This window comes from Castanea sativa, chromosome 12 (genome assembly GCF_040712315.1).
Source record: "Castanea sativa cultivar Marrone di Chiusa Pesio chromosome 12, ASM4071231v1".
NCBI classification, from domain to species: Eukaryota; Viridiplantae; Streptophyta; class Magnoliopsida; order Fagales; family Fagaceae; genus Castanea; species Castanea sativa.
Window position 1 is genome coordinate 16090315 of NC_134024.1, and position 20279 is coordinate 16110593.

The following is a 20279-nucleotide window of genomic DNA, read 5'->3' on the forward strand; positions in this document are numbered from 1 at the left end:
TCTCAGCCATAGATTTAATCTAATGGCTTTAAATCTTTGACATCTCAACAAATAAAAAAAAAACTATTTTACCCTTAAAAAATTTCACAGCCCGCCCACTGTTTCTGGTAAGTCTGAGTTAACTTTCATAAAATCAAAAAAAAAAATTCTCTCTCTTCCCTGCGCAGCTGCCGCTCTCTTCCTCTCCTTCAACCCATTCTCTGCCTCTCCTTCAATCCATTGTCACAGCAGCCCGGTACCAATCCACACAAGGCCAAGCCTTTCTCTTTGCCATCATTGTTGCTTCGATGAACCAATTCTCTGAACCTCCATAGCTCCTAGAACCCAGTAGAGTTACTATTCTTGCAAAGCTCCGACGAAGCTTCAAGCTTGTCCGATTCCGACGCCGAAGAAGAAGACCCATCTCGCTCTTCAACGAAAAAAATTCCTCAACGGTTTTTGGAGACTCAACGAATTGACTTTAGACCTCAAATCTCCGTCGTAATTGCCTCCGAACAAAAGATATTGGTTAAATGTCGGGCTTTTCATGGCATTTCAATCCCGACGATTTATCGGGTTTCTCGAGCGCTTCAACAAAACCAGGTACCATTGCCACTACCTCTCTTCACCTACTTCATTTTTCCCATTTCCATTTTCAACTCTAGATGACCAACCATCACCGAATCACATCAAGAACGAAATAAATCCCAAGGAACGTTTCGTTCTTGACCAGCTCTCTGAGCTTTACCAATCCCTCGTAACTCTTCAACACCAAACCCATTTAGATTTTCTAAAATTCCCACAAAACAAGAAGTTGAATTTGGAGTAGTCGATGGTTTTTTATTGCCCAAAGAAAAATTACGAGTGGTTTTCCTTCAGAAACTGAAGGGTAAAACTGCAATCGAACAGACTTTAACGAGTGTTGGTATTGAATTGAGTCTTGACATTGTTGCTCGAGTAGTGAACACAGGGAATTTAGGTGGTGAAGCAATGGTTATGTGTTTCAATTGGGCGATTAAGAACCCAGCTATAGCTAAGGACATTAATAGTTACCGTGTGATTATCAAAGCGTTAGGAAGAAGAAATTTTTTTAAGTTTGTGATGGAAATATTGCGTGACATGAGGACAAAAGGAGTGAGCCTTGATTTTGAGACTATCAATTGTATTGGACAGTTTTGTTAGAGCTCATAAAGTGTCGAAAGCAATACAAATGTTTGGAAATGTAGAAGAGTTTGGGTTGAAATGTAATACCGAGTGTTTGAATGTGCTTTTACAATGTATGTGTCATAGATCCCATGTTGGTGCTGCAAATTGGATTTTTGAATTCAGTTAAAGGGAGATACCATTTGACTGTATGACGTATAATGTTATTATTGGTGGGTGGTCAAAATTGAGTAGAGTTAGTGAAATTGAGAGTGTATTGAAAGCAATGTTAGTGGATGGGTTTAGTCCTGATTGTTTGACTTTCAGGTACTTATTGAGGGTTTAGAGAGGGCTACCCATAAAACTTAATTTTGAGAATATCAAATTTTACGCGTAAAATTGAGTTCTAAAACATAAGCTTTTTACTGACTACTTTGAAAAAATGAGTATTTTACTACATACTTAAAAAATATATGGCATTTATCCATTTTCTCCCACTAAATTAGTTGTAAATTTGTAACAACACCCCTTTGTACCTTATACTTGTGATTCAAATTCTCAACCTACTTCCCTATCCCTAGTATCTATCTTTAAAAATAAAAAAAAAATAAAAAAAAGCAAATCAATTACTCCAATTTGTTCATTTGTTGTTATAAAGCATAGCCATAAAATACGACCATTACACATACAATTTATCCTCATTATTTACTTTACCAACTATTAAACATTAAGCCAGAATCTAATTGACATGAAATACAAATAAAGATAAAAATAAAAAAGGCACAATCTAAGCAAAGCAAAGCAAACCAGCTTTTATGCCCAACTTGAGCTAAGCCTAAAAGCATCTAGTTACAAAGCTCACGTGCAATTCCCACACGAGAATTCGCAACATCAAACAAAATCCGAAGATTCTGTTGCTGATAATTGGCTATAACATTTAACACCGAGTTCACATTGTTGGGTGCCGCAGCCATAGCCAAACAAGCCAAATTCCCAGAACTACTATGAATCAAGCTGTTCTCCGTTGGCAATTTCAAGTCCAAGCCCGTGAAATGCAAAGTCACTATTGGTGCCTCAGCTTCACTTGTTGAAGCAAAACACGTATCAAACACACCCAGGTTCGAAAATGGACCTTTCACTTGTTTTCTAAACTGGTCTCGAATTGCCTCGTAAGCAGGTTGGACGAATCGGGTTACAACCGTACCCGAATCTATTACGGTTCCGGATCCAGTGTTGGGATTGAATGCTAGAAACTCTGGAGCTATGGGGACCAAAACTCTGCCAATACTCACTCCTGTGAGGTTCACAAAGTACAAAGATGGGCGGTGCGGGTTGTTTAAAAGTGGGGTGGTCCGAATTTTAGTGGGTTGACCCAATGGACCCAGTTTGAGTGACCCGGAAAAGTAGTAGGATTTGAAACTGGGTAGGCAATATGAGAACAAACCCGAGTAGAGTGACCCGGATTGTGATAACAAAGACAAGGGCCCACGACCTAGACCCAATAACCCTTGGGTTGGAATTGACCCACCAGAGACAGCATTGATGCAACCAAAAGCGTAGTTTGGAACAACATCATTGGCTAACGTTAACGAGTCTTGTACAAGTGTAGCTGAGAAAGATGAATCTCCACCGTAGGTTTGATTAAACAGACATTGATCAGTGGGCCCACCGCTTACACATGATGTGGAGACTCCACGTAGATAAGAGCATTGGGGCTTAGAGCAATCCAACGGTGTGTAGCTAGAGGAAGTATTGGGTGTGAACATGGTGTTGGAACATCCGGTGCACCCGGAACATGGGACCCAAGCAGCATCATTGCTTGTGTCTAAAACCATGAACATGAGTTGGCCAGGCGAACCTACTTTGGCTCGAACCACATAGTTGTTAATGTTAAAGAGTCTCTGACCTGGGCCTATTGGAACTGAGCTTGCCTTTTTTTGGGCTACTAAGCTTGACAAATACTTGACCCTTTCTGGGTCATTGGTCGAAGCCATGTCCATGATTGTGTTGACCCATGACTCAATCTTTGGTGGTTTGAAAGGTGAGCATTTGCTATAGATGGGAATGATTGAGAGGTCATTGGCTTTGGATTGTGAATCACAAGGATCTAGAGCTTTTGTGGTAGAGATAAGAAGAGCAAAGAACAACACCAACATGGAAATTCTCAAGTCCATGGCTTGGTATTTGGACTAAGAGAGATAGTAATAGAAAGATCTTAATGTGTTTGTGTTGTGTGCATGGGGAATGGGATAGCGATAGCATAGGACTATATATAGAAGATGTTAAGGGGTTGAAATTACGTAAATAACCTTGTAATTATTGGTGTAAGATTATGAATTGGTTAGTTTCCGGTTGGAGAATTATGGAACATCACGGAGTCTAATCATGCAACATTTAGCTAGGCTCTAAGAATAGGCCGCAAAATAATTGCTGTGTTGCGGTTAATAATAACGAAGGCACAAGTTGGAGTGGAACCGTGGCTAAAAGACAAAGCTAGAAGCTCTATTAGTATTTAATAAAGAAGGAGAGCTAAAAAGCCTAAAACAAAATAAATAGTTCTTTATGGGATATGGGTTCTAAACTGCGTGGCTAGAGATAATAATTGTCCAAAGAAAGTCGTTATCTTGTAGAACATCTACCCTAAGACATGTTTGGCCCTTCTGATCTGCGCGAAACCGCGAATCACGGAAGTGCCACTTAGTGATCCACTTACTACTAAGCTCGTGATTATAAAGTAAGCAAATTTGTGGTAATGACTAGCATTTTCCCATTTTCAAAGTTTTGGCTTTTTTTTTTTATATATAAAATGATATGTCCACAATATTTTCATAACATTTTTATAACAAATTTAAAGTGTAAAATTATTACTAGTTGTTATTATTAAGGCAAAAAAAATAGATTGTTTATTCCTTGCAAGCCCCGGTTATAGTGAATTTATGATTCCTTTTCTCCAATCTCCTCACTACAAAAACTATTTTGAATTACCTCCATAAGTTAAAACTGTCTTGTGATTGATTCAACCATTCAAAGTGCTTAAGAAAACAAAGTCAACAAGCTAGCATTGGGGACAGTGTCATTAGTGAAATTATTAGATAATTGAAGGATACTATCATAAACATGACATGAGGAAGATGAATGAGTTTCATTGCTTTGGTCTGATTCGTCTGAAGCTGCTCGTGACTACTTTAGTTTTCTTTAGAGAAAAATGACAGCACTAGATTTTTGTGACTTTGTCCTTTACTTGGGTCGAGCACAAGACACGGTCGGTCACGGACTTACAAAGACTTTCCTTATAGCCATGGCCCCAGCTTCTGTAAAATCTGTATTTCCAGTTGTCCTTGGTGTTATCAACATGTATGCTACATCCAGATCTAAACCTCATATGGAATAAGTTGTACATTAGGTTAGTTGTTTATAGCTCTCTAAAACTGAACATTTCACTGAAATAAGTACACAAATTGTACCGACTGCCCCTCTGAAGAAAGATTCTAGCCTCTGATAATGCACCTAAATCATGTGGTCTATTTGCATTTTGCTAAGCTGATATTTTGAGTTTTCTTGGATGAAGCAGCTGATATAATTTAGTTTTACATTACTGAAAAAATAAAAAACATAAAAGGGTCTGGATAATAGGTATCTTTAAAGTATCCATTAATTAATCATTTTAAAAAACTTTCTATGAGAAAATGAAAATGTTGTAAAAAAAGAAGTTACCCTTCTATTTTTTTCATAAAATTTTTTCTAAAATGGTGGTGCTCTAAGAGCATCCGTTAGTAGAATCCTATTACCAAAAACACTTCTACTTGACAAATAACAACCCTAAAGCCTAAGGATACAAAATATTCCTCTTTTGCATCATGTTATGCTTTAACAAGGCAATATTTCATCCTTCAAAAACACCCCAAAAGGGCACATAGCTATGAATCCAAGGAAAATCACTTCCACTCAAGGGAGTCAATCTCGTATCGGAGGCTGTACCAATTTGACCAGTGGAACGATATGTTTCGATACCGGTCAATACCGGTGTACCGTTTCGAGTTTACCATTATTATATATATATATATATATGTGTGTGTGTGTGTGTGTGTGTGTATATTATAATAAATATAAAAAATTACCATAAAACATTACCTTAATTCATAACAAATTATTCATAAATTTAAACCTTAGCATCAATTAAAAGAAAAATAAAAAACTTAATTATTCATTGCATATTAAAAAAACAAATAATACTAATAAGTTAATATAAGTTACCATTCTACCCTTACAAAAATTCAAAAATTACAAAACTAAAATAAATAAATAATTGGTACCGGCCGGTATTGCCCGAAATAGACCGGTACATAGCCGGTATGGTCGGTATTTAAACCGGTACAAAACATTACTGTTTCAGTACTGATATACGTGCCGGTACGGCCGATACTAGTACAGGATCACTTTGCTTGTACTTGTGGTGAAAAGACAACACTGTAAACAAAGAGATACTAATGGATAAAAAGTGAAAACTAAAGACTGCTCACTCACCCACTCTAACCCCTCAATGATTAAATGGCAGTCCCCACCACACTCACGAGGTTTCACTGTTCAGTCATATGATATTGGAATTGCAAATTGTCGACAAGCCTGGTGGAGCAAAATATTGCCACACCCATATCTAATCCACCCAACAATGGACCAGAGGATCTAAGAACTAAGAAGAGCATATTGGTACCACACAACCATTGATCTGTGATATTAATTCTTAACACATTAAAAATCTCCTGAAGATAATTCAAGTATAAGGGTATTGCTTTAGCATTATCCTTAGCATCACACCCCCACCAATGCAGCTGCCAGAACCTGCATTGTGCTTTCACCACATCAAGTACCAACAATTTCTTTATAAAAAATAAAATTAAATTTCTAACATATATTATGTATGAGAAATTGAGAATGCCTTGTCCATCTAATTAATAGAGCAGAATTTCACTTGAACCAAGGCAGGTCAAGACAAAACCAGAAAAAATAGTACCAGATGAGGTCAACATAGCTTCACTCAGATGTGAAAAGCATAAAAGACGAACGTGAAAAAAGGGTAGTGTTACAATGAGCTATGACCATATCTGTAATTGCCAACAGACATTTGTTTCAGAAAGCAAAACTAAAAATAAACACAAGCTGGTGTCAAATGAGAAACAAAGGGCCAAAGAAATCAATTAATTTAGAATAAATATCAATAAAACACTCACCCAATGTAGCATATGAATTAAATTAAAGTTACATGTTGATAAACAAAAATTTACAATTTTACAACAACAACAACAATGGCAACACAAAATATACAATGGTGCCATAAATGCAATTTTCACCACCAAACCAGCTTGCAAAGGATGTGAAGAGTGATTGTACAACATTTAGCATCCCCAACTGCAACAACTTGAAACACAAATGCACTGCATAGGTACAATATTATCTTGGTTCTTGGATCTCCATCAGCATCAACACAAGATGAGAACAGGTAATAAAAACCTAAGCTGCAGCACAGATCCAATTCTATTGAATGAGTTCAACAAAAAATAGATACAACCAACTTAGTTTCAAAATTAGGGATGCCAAGTCAGCAATTGAAATATAAAGTAGCCAGCGCATAAAAATGGCTGTTCTTCAATCCTCTCATTTTTATCAAACATTATGCTTCTCATTGAGTCTCTAATTAAATTTAAGCCATATTATCACTCCACAAATTCTAAAAATTGCATGTCTCCTTTCATGTCCCTTGCCATATCCCATCAACAAGCCCCAAGTTTGAAAGTAAGAGCAAAACAACCTATATATTTCAAATTACAACACAAAAAGGATCCTACAGTGGCCTCTTATTAAGCCAATCCATCTGAATGTCGGGTGAGACACTAGAACCCTCAATTCATTTAGCCTTTCCAGGATTGAGACTAGAGTTGATGGAATTTTTTTTTTTTTTTTTTTTCATTTTTTTTTAGCAGCTCTATGGAAACCTTCCATACTTCCATGGTTGAGATCGAGGTTTTGGAGGCCAACAAAGAATGGGGTATTTGAGGTTCATTCATATTATAATGCCCATAGGGGGCTCAACAAACCATTCTTTTCCATGGAAAAGCATACAGGGTGCTAGGGTCCCATGAACGGTTGCCTTTTTTGGCAAGAAAAGCAATGTTGGGGAAATATTAACAATTGAACTTTGTAAGAGGCATTTATTAATAATTGATTGGTGTTTTGCATGTGTAAGAGAAGCAGGATTGACCAGCTTTTGCTTCATTGTTCAGTCGCAACAGATATCTGGTCCTTTGTTTTTTGCTTTGTTTGGGACGGTTTGGGTGATGCCAATATCTATGATTGAGCTCCTGGAATGTTGGCAATGACAATTCCATCAGCACAGGGTTTGCTAAATTTGGCAAATTATTGTTTTATGTGTTATGTCAACCCTTTGGCGTGAAAGAAACAGGACAACTTTTGATGGTGTTGAGCTATTTATTTTTGTAATCAAAGAGCTCCTTTTGAGGTCCTTTTATGTTGGATGTCCTTGGGTAGCATCCCCTCAATGTCCTTTGTTAATTTTATACTTTCTTTTTTTTTGGTGATTGCCTTCTTTAGAAAAAGATAGAATCACCTCTCATAGGAAATCTTCCCTTTGTCTTTTCAAATAAAATTTATTAACTTATATATATACATGCGCATGTTTGTGTGCTTGCACAAATAACGCAATGCATTGATGTAGGTCTGATTTGCTTGCCTCTACCCTTCAGAAAAAATGTCAGATTTAGTAGATACTTATCTAATCAAACTGCAGCAGCTAATTGGTTAATTCAAAAGATGACTGCAAAAATGTGTATTATCATCATAACTAAAGGTCTTCTATAAAGAGAGAACTGTTCTTACTAAGTAGGTGCTGACCATGTGTCAGACCTAAGAGAACTTCCTAGAGGAGGAATCCACTGGCTCACTAAATGAACCTACATGTGTGTAGGTCCATAAGGAACCAATGACTATGCAAGGTAGACACGGCTATAAATAAAGCATTAAACAAATATGTAGAATATAATAGAAATAAGAAATGGGAAATTGTTATATAGTAAACAAGATTCAGTGCACAACCCATTGCGAAATAACAGTGCAATGTGTTCTGTGCAGCTGAAATGAATTCAACAGTCAGAACATCTTGATAAACAAAGCTGAAACAAATGGACCAGGGATTAATTGCCGAAAATAATAGCAACAACAATTGAAAATTTTTTATTCATCATGCACTAATCTGAACCAATTCAATTCATCTCTTTGATCAAATATATCAGTTGCAACTTGCAACTATTCATTTTAGGTAGGGAAGCCACAATGCTACAGTAGCATATACAAGAGAATTTATTTTTAAGAGTTGAGCTAGCAAACAATAAAATATTAAAAAATATCCTAGATAGATCCAGCTATATAGAAACACAAGCTAAGCAAGCTTTCCCAAACAAAGTGAGAACATGACTACAGAATTTATGAACTTGATTTAAAGAAAATTATGGCCAGAAGTGAAGGTTCGCCAAGACATTTGTTAAATCTCAAAGCAGCATAGAAGACCTCAAGAACACAGCCATGTGCCTATATGCAAAATGCTTCAACAGTAAGACTTACATTGAAATAAAGGATCACGAGCAACATAGAATTTGATAAGACAAGATACATAGAGGAAAACATTGTCAGGACTAAAAATAATTGACAAATAGGTCCTAGACAATCTAGACCAAAACTAAAAACAATAAAAAAATTTGGAACTTCTCACAGCATAGTACTGAGATTCATACCTAGCTCAGCTAGTCAGGCAGTCTCCTTGCCCTTGATTATGATAATTGGGCATTGTGCATGGCAGGTGCAATAGTTGCTTACACTTCCCAAGAACATCCTGTGAACAAACATTGAGTTTCACCAATTTTAGCATACATATTAGGATGTCCACGATCTTCTTCATCTTATCAAATCCCTCAAACCCATAATACAAGACAAAATTTGTCATATTGTTTCATATGCAGATAAATAATGAGGAGAGAAAATGTACAGAAAAACAATGTATGCAACTAATATCATGGCAGACATATGGCTACTTCAGAGACTGCAATGCAGTACCTTCCCCACGAGCCTTATGTTTGTATCAAGATCCATTGTGGAATGTTCGGCTATTAGCCAATTACAGAGAAATTGATTCACTTAAAGTTGGTGGAAGAGGAAGCCAGGCAAGGAAAATGGAGGGATCCCTCGGCTCTCCCTTTAGGCCCACCATATTTTTTCCTCCCAATAAGGAGGGTACAGACTTGTAAACAAGACATTAAATTTACAATAAAATAAAATAAAATTATTTGGACAATATCTTTCTTTTCATCATTTTCTACCACAGGCAACCAAACACTTGGAGGAAAACTATTCCTCCTTGCCTTCCCTTCCTTCTCTCTTTATCCCTTCCATTTCCTTTCCCTTCACCATCTATGCAATCTAACCTAGTTTGAATAATATGAAGGGAGGAAGTGGACGGGAGGAATTATCTCTCTATGCATGCAACATGTATATACAACACTCCTCTTACGTGTATGTGAGACCCACATACTTCAACCCTTCATGCATGTGACATCGATGTTGCATATATCAGTTGCACAATATACCACCCCTACAAGTAGGAAGGGAAGGAAAGGAACACTTTTCATGCTCAGTCCCTTCTTCCACTTCCATCCAACTAAATGAAAGAGTCCATCCTTTCCACTCAGTGTTGTTAAAAGCGTTGAGCGCACTTAAGCACAAAGGCCTCCTGGAGCCTAGGTGCAAAGCGCAAGCGCGCGCCTGATCGATGTGAAGCACACACTTTTAAAAAAATTTAATAAATTTTTAAAAAAATTACTAATGATCAATACAACAATCAAGTATCAATTAATCATATAAATTACAGTAAAACATTTTATATAATTTATATAGCATTTATATGATTCTATTGTGTTTTACAAAATATATGCAACCATGATATTTGATGACCATGATTACAAAACATGATTGAATCAAAATAGAAGTATAGAACCAAGAAGGAAAAGGCTAAAAAGTACTAGAATGTTAAGTAATGTTATCTTTGTGAGTGTCTAATTTAGTGTTTGTTTGAGTGGTTATGGTTAAAAGTTCAAAAATATCTAAAAAGATAGGATTAGGTGTATGGTAGCACACCACACTATTAGTTTTTGTATATTAAATTAATGGCTTATATCAAACATATTTAGATCTAATGGCTAAAGATCAAATCAGAATTCTTTTATAAAAAAAATTATAAAAAGCTAAAAAAAAGCGCACTTTGCGCTTAATAAAAAAGCTCAAAAAAGCGCGCTTAAAGAGTGCTTTTGTGATGACACTTCGCTTTAGAGGCAAAAAGCCCCAAGGGCTCTGCTCTTTGCACTTAAGTGCGCTTTTAACAACACTGTTTCCACTTCAAGAATATTCTTGGCTCCATCATGTTCTGGATTTTTTTTTTTTTTGATAGGTAATAAAGTTTTATTGGAAAAAATAATAATAATACATTAGGTACATTGGAAGTATACTAGATGCATAACTCAGCTAATATCAAAATGGATTGCTATGGTTACACTCATTAAGGCAATCCAATTTGTTGCTCTCTTGAGCAGGCACCAGCCCTGCCAAGGAGTTCTATCTACTCCTCAAGCCACTTTGTCTCCAAAATCATGCCATCTTCACTAGACCTAACTCATTAGAATGATCCCACATGGTATTCGCTAATGTTGATTGCATGGCATTGCACTAAAAAGAGAGCGAAAGTGAAGAACAAAACAGAGAACTATTGGCATGTACACTTTTTAAGTTGCAAGAACACTGCACAATGAGAAGGTGAACGAACGAAAGGTGGATCCCATATGAATCCCAAAATTCAGTAGGTGAAATAAATATGCATCACATGTTTAAAATCCTTTTTTTTTTTAGTCCAATAAACAATAAGTCAATACGATGATGAAATGCATATGAAAATAGCACTACAAACCAATTACTACCCTCCAAAGTGGCCTCATACACTTGCTAAAAGACAGGATTGTTATGTCTAATCTTAATTTGTAAGATTATCACCCACAAAAAACAAAAACCTTAACTTGTAAGATACGGCACTAAACAAGCCATGACAATCCATAACAATCATGAGTCACTAGACCAGAATATAATCACTTTATGACTTGTAAGCTTCCTAGATAATGGTCCAGACATTCAATGTGAACTAAGTTCAAGGCTAAGAACCAATTAGGTACCACCAATTTGGTTTAAATTGAACGAGAAAAAACTACTAACTTCCAAGAAACGATGACTAACCTACCATTAGTCCAAGACAATGGACTATTAAATAACAGAGAAACTTACCTTTTAATAGGGCCAAAAGCACGGGACCCCATCACAAGTAAATCCGCCTGCAAATTCTCAACAACTTCACAGATCTTCTCCTTTGGATCACCAACAACTACATGTGTTTTGACATTTATCTGCGCGTAAAAGAACAAAAAAAATTTCCAACTACAAATTAGGTGAAGCAAACTGTATGACAATAGGATCTTAGAGAAAGCATATACTCCCCGAATTCAAAATAACCGTCCAATACCCTCTTGTCCTATCCACAAGTCAAAATGCTAAAAGTGTACACAACTGTATTAGTATGACCTAATGAGTTCTACAGCCGCCAAAATGGAAACAGAAAGAAACACTCATTGGTAATTAAGATAAACTACACGACACGACTCGTTCCAGTTAGGTCAATTGGTTAAGTCTCTTGTTGTGGAATTAGGTACTGGATTCAAATCCTGCCTACACGACACGATTCATTCTAGTCAGCTCATTCAAATCCTATAGTACCTTAAAATATAAATATATATAACAACCAAAATTCAACAACATACTTAGATACCAATTTATAAGTGTGTATTGAATTAAACTTACATTTTTTTCAGAGCAAATTCGCAAAGCGTGGTCCAGAATCGCCTCAGTGATTCGTCTCTGGTGAGCTTCAATAGCAGCAGTGAACGCAGGCACTTCCAAATCGCCTAATTATTATGTAATTAAGCAATTAACATTTCGTTAGTGTTAATCATTTCAGTGATTAATAAAACTTAATAATAAAACGGTGCCGTGTTAATGATATACTTAACTGGGGCCACCGAAGGGGATTGAACCAGGATTGAGGCTAGCGGCGATGGACGGCGGAGATTGAACGTGGAGGACAACGAAGGAGCCGGCGGTGGTGGAATCGTCCGTAGGGGATCGGAGCTGGAGGTTATCGAGGGCCCATCTTAAAGCGTTCATGCTCTCCTCGCTTCCATCGACGGCCACGATCACGCATCTTAAATTTCCGGCCATCGTAGCAAGTAGTATTCTAGATAGTTGATGGTTTCGCTTTGCTTTTGATATTTATTTAGTTTTTTTTTTTTTTTCTTTTCCATTTTTGCTAAGGGCTAAAGCGCATGGATGGTGATGTACGGCGCCGTTTCAGAGGACTGAAGGGTTTACGACTTTTCAGACTAGCGGCCATACAGATGATTTTGTGTTTAGATTGGCGGGTTGTGTAAGGGGGACTTGTTTAGGGCGGTTCGAATTGCCATTTGCCATGTGGCACGAGCGTCTATTGATGTTATTATTATTATTTTTTTATATAATATATAAATTCTATTTTAATCTAATGTAAGTGTATATGTGCGTGAAACTCTTCTTAAAAATTTAAATCTCAGTTCTTGCCTCTCACACCTTACAAACACTTATATTTGTGAAGTGACCATTGTAACAAGGATGTGCGGTGATGATGTTTATTCTTAGAGTAATGTTAGGCCACATAAAATAATACAATTTTTGTCACAATTCATTACATAATAAAATGGGAAGTTACTAGTCTAAAAATGAGAAATACCAATTTCACAACAAATGTTAGATAGAATTGGGTTATAGTTAGCTTGATTGATAAATTCTCTTGTTATCGAATAAGAAATTTGAAATTTAGTCATTGCTTATACCAAAAAATCAATACCTACCACCTAGAGTTTGTTGTAAAATTATTGTGAAAATACTATGAATGTAACATTTCTCATCTAAAATGTGTTTGGTATATTTGAAAAAAATGTTTTTGAATAAAAACATTAAGCTAAATAAAGTGTAATACCTCTTTGCCTTAAGGGAACATAAATAAACCTCCTAAATAGGGATAACAATACGGCCGAGTAGAATCAAATCAAGGGTGTCTCATCACACCCGTTCTCTTTTTTTAGTGGGAAAAAAGTATGCAATGTGGGGAGTAAGGTAGGTAGTTGTGGTGAGCTCCTTTGTGTCGTTTGGCTTTGGTCTCTCTTGCTGTTGTGGCCCGTGGATTTGAGGTAAGAGAGTTGAGGCTTGCCTAAATGAAATACACTTTAGGCCAATTTGTGTACAAGTCGAGCCATTCCAATATGGACGTGTCTAAACAAAGGTATTGAGTGTATGATGTACCCGCAACAAGAACAACTGTTACAGATGTTATAGCAAGAATACAATATGGCAAAATAACACTAAACAGATGACACTAACACCAAAATAAAAGGGAAGTAGCTTAATAAAGTTATGGCAGAATAATACAACAAATAAAGATGGCACTATAACAAACAGCTCAATAACTAAATGGTAAACTAATCACTCAACAATCATAAAAGAAAAACTTGTGTACCAAGAAAGTAGTCTTAGCTTCTCAGCAGATGCAAGTCCAAGAAGAGAATCGATCCCCAATGTGAATAACCTCAAAGAAAACTTCTATCATAGAAGTTAAGCACTTTAGAAAAATGACCTAGATGGTTTAAGCTTCGATTCTCAATCTCACAGAAAGTGGGTTTGTCAAGAGGGAGAGAAAAAATGTAGTCTATTGATGCATGCCTCTATTCCTACCACTCATGTCTCTCTAAATTTGTATATTCTTTTTCTTTCTCTCTTCTCTTTTGTGTTCTACCTCTTCTTCGTTCATTCCTCCCGTCCTCACTTTATTGTTCACAACTATCACTTTTTATATAGTTTGTCATGATGAGATATGTTATTTTTACCCCTCAACTGCTTTTGGTTCCTTATAAGTGTCCTTCTAAGACTGCCCACTAGCTTGCCGACTGCTTAGCCACTATCATTGCTTTGAATCTGTTGGTTGCACCACTCCCCATTCCTAGACAAAATTATTTGTCTTGTATCTTGCCTCTCTCTGTTTTTCACTACTCTCATTTAGATATGGATTAAGTCTCTCCATCACCTACCTCTATGGCATGCATTAAGTAGTCTCAACCCATATTTACTTCTTTTAGGTGAAATATTATCCCAACAGGATATTTCTCCCTAAAGAAGTTTAAGTGGGAATCCCAAAATAGACATTTTTTCTCCCCACCGCCAAACCACACCCTTTGAATACCTTGACTTGTGGCCCACCTCCCATATATTGGCTGGGTACAAGTAGGTGGTGCCTTGGCCCTTTATGCATATTCCACTCTGTCTGAATTTGTTTCTTTCTGGCCTTCACACCATTTTTGCTACCTCCGTGTTTGTTTGATTTTACTGTACGTTCTGGTTGTTGTTTATCTCTTGTGGCGTGAATGATGTATGGGCTTTTAGGCTCCTTTTCCCTATCTTTTATCCCTTCTTTGGACTAGGTGTTGCTTGGGCAAAGACCCTTATCTTCCTATCGAGCCCATGCTCTCCTTCTCTGTGTCCATGGGCATTTTGGCTGTTGATCCTGCCACATCACTTCATCGTGCCTGCTATAGCTTTACCCTCACTTTTGCTTTGTGTTACCTCATGGACTTGTGGGCTGCCATGCTAGCCCACTTCTTTGTCAATCTTTTGCTTAGGGCTTCCCAAGCCCATTTTTCACATCTTTACCTATTTTGGGCTTTGTTGGCCAATAATCCTGCTGTACTGGCCCATTTTATTCCTTGGACTTCCTTGGCCCATTTCATTCCTTGGATTTCCTTAACCCATTTACTTCCTCTTTACCCCATTTACTTCCTCTTTACCCCTTTTACCCCTTTTACTCTCATGGGCTTTTTGCTAGATCCTTTGGGCTTCCTCGTCCCAATTACCACATCTTTACCTCTTATTACTTCTTGAGCTTATTGACCTTTAGACCGATCCATCGAGTTTACTAACTCATCTCCTGGGCTTCCTCAGCCCATCTACTTCTTCTTTACCTCTTGTTATTCCAATGGGCTTACTACTTTGTTCCTTGGGCTTGCTCGGCCCATTTACTCATTCTTTACCTCTTTTCATTCTTGTGGGCCTTCCAGCCATTAATCCTATCATTTCAATCTGCTAGACTTATTTCCTTATTCCCTTACTATTTTCCCTTTCTTTCCTTTTCTATATTATTGGGTTTCTTCTGTTGTTGGGCCATTTGTCAAAAGTGGGCATCAACAGTAGTCATCAAGGATAGATGATGATTTTTTCATTGAAGGTCAAGTCATGATCTAAAGAATTTTAACCATTCAAAAATGATAAATGTTCTAAAAATTAAAACTAAATCAATATATAAATAAATAATAAACTAGCATTTATTTTGTATTAAAAAATATATACAAAATAATTGTTCTTAATACGTTTCAACTCAATAAGTTATGATTTGTCAATATGAAATTAGACGTTTTTCAAATCTCAGCAATCATATGTGATTGATTCTATAATAAGTTTTATAGCAATTTCCCATTCAATGAACAAAAATCAAACAGCCCATTATATCATCTTCCAATTTAATAGTTTTGACAATGTTTAAGGATAAAAGTGCTCATTTCGTTGCAGTATAAACTATAAGAGTAAGTATATATAAGTACAGCTATTCTATAAGCAAATAGGTAGACTAATAACTTTTTGGTTTTCAAAAACAACCATTGTTACAATTTATAAATATTTGAAAATTTTGTTAAGTTTGAAAGTTGAGGTATATTATGCTAATAATGATGAAGCAAGATTTTTTTTTAATCTCTAACTTTCTTCTAATTTGTCACCCGTAAATGTTTATGCCTATGAATTCAGAATGACTTATTAAATGGAAAGCATGATAGATAAAAATGTGTAGTTTATATAAGAGAGGATGGTAAAGTCTCTCACACTTGGACAAGTCATAGTCCAAGTTAATTCAATCCAAGTGAAGAGGATAAAATTAAGGTAGACGAACTCGTTCAATAGAACCTACCATGGGCGACAGTACTGGAATAATGGATGATCAAAACGTAAGAGGAAGATGATGGATCATGTCAAAAGGGGACGGACTCTCCCTAATGGACGGATTCCAAGTAGATGGATACAAAGTGGACGGGTGGCAAAGCCACGTGGCATCCACTTGGCTTAAGTGGTCTTCAAGAAACTTCAAATGGAAGTGCTTTGTGCCCTACGATTAACCCTAATCAACAAAATCTCTATATGGAAAGGATCCCGTGAAATGTGTGTATTTATGAGGATCTTCTCTACAAGGAAATATCTTTTTCACCAAGAAACAAAAGTCGGTTCTATGCTACTATAAAAACCCAAAACCCTCAGAAATAAAGGTACGCATAATTTACCTTAGTTATGGCACTCTAGAGTTGTGAAAGTTCTCTAACTTAACCTTCAGAGGGTATTTGGCCGATACCATACTGGTACTCTCTGTAGGGTCTTTTTTGTGTAGGTCTCGTCTAAGAGTACATAGGGACCATGTAATTTATTGAAAATTTTCGGCATCATCAGTTGGTGCCGTCTGTGGGAAAATCAAAGTAAGCCATACCCCCGCTTTCCAAACAAAGAGTTGGATGGTACTTACTCGCTTGATGGTGACCACCAACAATAATCAAGGAGACAAACCACATACCGCTGCGCTCAAAAGACAGGTTCAGACCTTCGTCACGGTTGTAGAACGCCTCACCAAGCAAAACCATCACCTAGAGGAATAGTTACGTCAAAAGAACGCATGGCTTAATACTCAGGAGGAGGACTAAGAAGGTATCAGTTGAGCGAAGGGATCAAGAAAGGCCGGAAGGTAGCAACGCCCCAAGAAGACCAGAGCGACAGGATGCAAGCCGTCCATCCGCCACAGATACGGCTTCGCCATACATGGTCGCAGAGATGTAAATGATGAAGGAACGAATGGACTTCATGATGAATGCCCTAAGAGGATGGGTATCAAACAACCTCGACGAGTTGGTCCATCGGATGGACTCACCCTTCACTGCACCCGTCATTTCTTTCCCCTTCCCACTGAAGTTTTGTATGCCATAAGTAGAGACCTACGACGGGTCAGGAGATCCTTTGGACCACTTGGAGTCATTCAAAACTCTCGTGCACCTGCAAGGCATGACGAACGAGATCATGTGCCAACCCTTTCCCACTACGGTGAAAGGCCCCACAAGGGTATGGTTCAGCAAGTTGATGCCAAATTTCAATAGTACCTTTAAGGAGTTAAGCGCCCAGTTTGCCTTGCATTTTATCGATGGGCACAGGTATAAGAAGTCCACTGCGTGCCTAATGAACATCAAGCAACAGGAGGATGAGACGCTAAGATCTTACATCACCCACTTTAATAAAGAGGCCCTTTCAATTAATGAAGTCGACGACAAGATACTTGTGGCTGCATTCACCAATAGATTACAGAAAGGGAAGTTTTTGTTCTCCTTGAAGTTTTGTATGCCGTAAGTAGAGACCTACGACGGGTCAGGAGATCCTTTGGACCACTTGGAGTCGTTTAAAACTCTCATGCACCTGCAAGGCATGACGAACGAGATCATGTGCCGACCCTTTCCCACTACGGTGAAAGGCCCCACAAGGGTATGGTTCAGCAAGTTGATGCCAAATTTCAATAGTACCTTTAAGGAGTTAAGCGCCCAGTTTGCCTTGCACTTTATCAATGGGCACAGGTATAATAAGTCCAATGCGTGCCTGATGAACATCAAGCAACAGGAGGATAAGACGCTAAGATCTTACATCACCCACTTTAATAAGGAGGCCCTTTCAATTGATGAAGTCGACGACAAGATACTTGTGGCTGCATTCACCAATAGATTACAGAAAGGGAAGTTTTTGTTCTCCTTGACCCTAAAACCATGTCGGATGTACTTTACAGGGCTACTAAGTACATGAATGCAGAAGACGCATTGCTTACCCGAGAAGAGAAGCCCAAGAAAAGGGAAAGAGAAGAAGAAACACGACGGGATAGAGGGGAAAAACAAAAAGGACTGGAGACAGGCAGGAGGATAGGCGCTCCAAACCCCCTATTGGAAGGTTCGCAAGTTTCACCCTACTAAATGCCCCAATTGATCAAGTCTTGATGCAGATTAAGGACGAAGGAGCCTTGACATTTCTTGGCAAGCTGAAGGGAGACCCCAGCAAGAGGTCCAGAGACAAGAACTATCGCTTCCACCGTGATCACGGGCACGATACATTCGACTGCTACTACTTGAAGCAATAGATAGAAGCAGTTATCAAACAAGGAAAGTTGCAAAGGTTTGTCAGCAAGGAAAGGATAGACCAACCACAAGAGCAAGCCGCCTGGAAGGAAAACGAGCATCCTAGGCCACCCCTAAGAGACATAAGGATGATTGTAGGGGGCACTGCAACCACTGGTTCAACAAGGAAGGCACGCAAGACCTACCTTAGGATGGTTCAAAACGTTTAGCTGAAGGGCTTAATCCCAAGAATGGCACACATCGACAACCTTGTAATTGGGTTCACAGAGGAGGATGCTCAACATCTCCACCAGCCACACGACGATGCGCTTGTAGTTAGCATATGGGTTGGGGACTATAACACTCACCGGGTCCTTGTGGACAACAGGAGCTCTGCTGATATACTCTACTACCTGGTGTTTCAGTAGATGAGGATTGGGAGAGAATAACTAGTTCCAACTAACGCGCCACTCATTAGATTTGGAGGAACAAGAGTGTACCCCTTCGATGCGGTCATTTTGCCTGTAACAGTTGGTGATTACCCTCAACAGATCACCAAGGATGTCACATTCCTGGTTGTAGACTGTTCGTCCGCTTACAATGCCATCTTGGGCCGTTCTACCCTTAATTCGTGGAAGGCCGTAACTTCAACTTATCACCTGATGATGAAGTTCCCCACTGAATACAAAGTGGGAGAGGTACGATGTGATTAAGTAGCGGCGCATGAGGGCTCTATTGCCATGCTGGAGATGGACGATCATTCACAAACCACGTGCATAGAAGAACAACGGACGGTGGTAGAGCCCGTGGAAGGGTTGGAAGAGGTACTCCTTGATGACTCTAGGCCTGAGCGAACGACCAGTTGCGACACTCTCGCCAGCCTACCAGTCCGTCAGGCACTCACAGAATTTCTAAGGGAGAACCAGGACGTCTTCACCTGGAGCCATGAAGACATGCCCAAAATCGATCCTTTGATCATAGTCCACAAGTTGAATGTATCGCCCTCATTTTCTCCCATCTGCCAGAAGAAATGGGTGTTTGCATAGGAGCAGGACAAGGCCATAGCAGAAGAGGTTTGCAAATTACAAGAAGCAGAATTCATATGAGAAGTATACTACCCCGACTGGCTGGCCAATGTGGTGATGGTCAAAAAGGCCAACGGGAAGTGAAGGATGTGTGTAGACTTCACAGACTTAAACAGGGCTTGCCCCAAGGACAGCTAGCCACTTTCGCAGAGTGACATCTTGGTGGATTCGACAGCAACACACCAGTTGCTAAGCTTCATGGACGCATTTTCTGGTTACAACTAGATCAAGTTGGATGAAATTGATCAGGAGAAGACTTCTTTCGTCACTAGCTAGGGTCTCTTTTGCTACAAAGTAATGTCATTCGGGTTCAAGAACACAGGTGCCACGTATCAAAGGTTGATGAACAAGATATTCGCACATCAAATTGGGAGGAACGTTTAAGTCTACGTGGACGACATGTTAGTAAAGAGCCTACAGGTTGACACCATTTGGATGACCTCAAGGAAACCTTTGATACCCTTCGTTCCTACAACGTGAACCTGAATCCGAACAAATGTGCATTTAGGGTGACGGCTGAAAAATTCTTAGGGTTTATGGTATCCCAAAAAGGTATTGAGGTCAACGAATAAGATACAGGCAATAATGGAGATGATGCCGCCAACAATATCAAGGAAATACAAAACCTCAAAGGCAAAGTAGCCACACTAAA

General features: G+C 38.3%; 2 protein-coding genes and 1 pseudogene across 4 annotated transcripts; 1 reads left to right on the top strand and 2 right to left on the bottom strand.

The window, feature by feature from the left end:
* The first annotated feature begins 98 nt into the window (after window positions 1-98).
* LOC142620254 (putative pentatricopeptide repeat-containing protein At5g43820) lies at window positions 99-1468 on the top strand (annotated as a pseudogene).
* A 333-nt stretch (window positions 1469-1801) lies between these two features.
* LOC142619347 (aspartyl protease AED3) lies at window positions 1802-3371 on the bottom strand. Its single transcript, XM_075792423.1, has one exon. The coding sequence runs from the start codon at window positions 3294-3296 to the stop codon at window positions 1968-1970; it is 1329 nt and encodes a 442-aa protein (XP_075648538.1). The 5' UTR covers window positions 3297-3371; the 3' UTR covers window positions 1802-1967.
* Window positions 3372-6292: 2921 nt separating this feature from the next.
* LOC142619995 (universal stress protein PHOS34) lies at window positions 6293-12688 on the bottom strand. Of its 3 annotated transcripts, none has more exons than XM_075793425.1 (5): window positions 12291-12688; window positions 12082-12185; window positions 11512-11630; window positions 8925-9022; window positions 6293-6554 (listed from the first exon to the last, which is right to left on the bottom strand). In XM_075793425.1, exons 1-4 carry the CDS (start codon window positions 12496-12498, stop codon window positions 8938-8940), a joined length of 516 nt encoding a protein of 171 aa, XP_075649540.1. In that variant the 5' UTR covers window positions 12499-12688; the 3' UTR covers window positions 6293-6554; window positions 8925-8937. The 3 variants fall into 3 exon arrangements, with proteins under 3 accessions (XP_075649540.1, XP_075649539.1, XP_075649542.1); XM_075793424.1 differs by having other exon boundaries at window positions 6293-6635; window positions 12291-12659; XM_075793427.1 differs by lacking the exon at window positions 6293-6554 and adding an exon at window positions 8388-8721 and having other exon boundaries at window positions 12291-12659.
* Between the last annotated feature and the right edge of the window lie 7591 nt (window positions 12689-20279).

Excerpts from the sequence above, each read along its gene's own strand:
- LOC142619347 (XM_075792423.1), bottom strand. The coding sequence starts at position 3,296 with ATGGACTTGAGAATTTCCATGTTGGTGTTGTTCTTTGCTCTTCTTATC.
- LOC142619995 (XM_075793425.1), bottom strand. The coding sequence starts at position 12,498 with ATGGCCGGAAATTTAAGATGCGTGATCGTGGCCGTCGATGGAAGCGAG. Across the intron at positions 11,631-12,081 it reads GAATTTGCTCTGAAAAAAAT|ATAAATGTCAAAACACATGT; the intron begins GTAAGTTTAATT and ends TTTTACGCGCAG. Across the intron at positions 9,023-11,511 it reads GCTTTTGGCCCTATTAAAAG|GATGTTCTTGGGAAGTGTAA; the intron begins GTAAGTTTCTCT and ends GTTTGTTCACAG.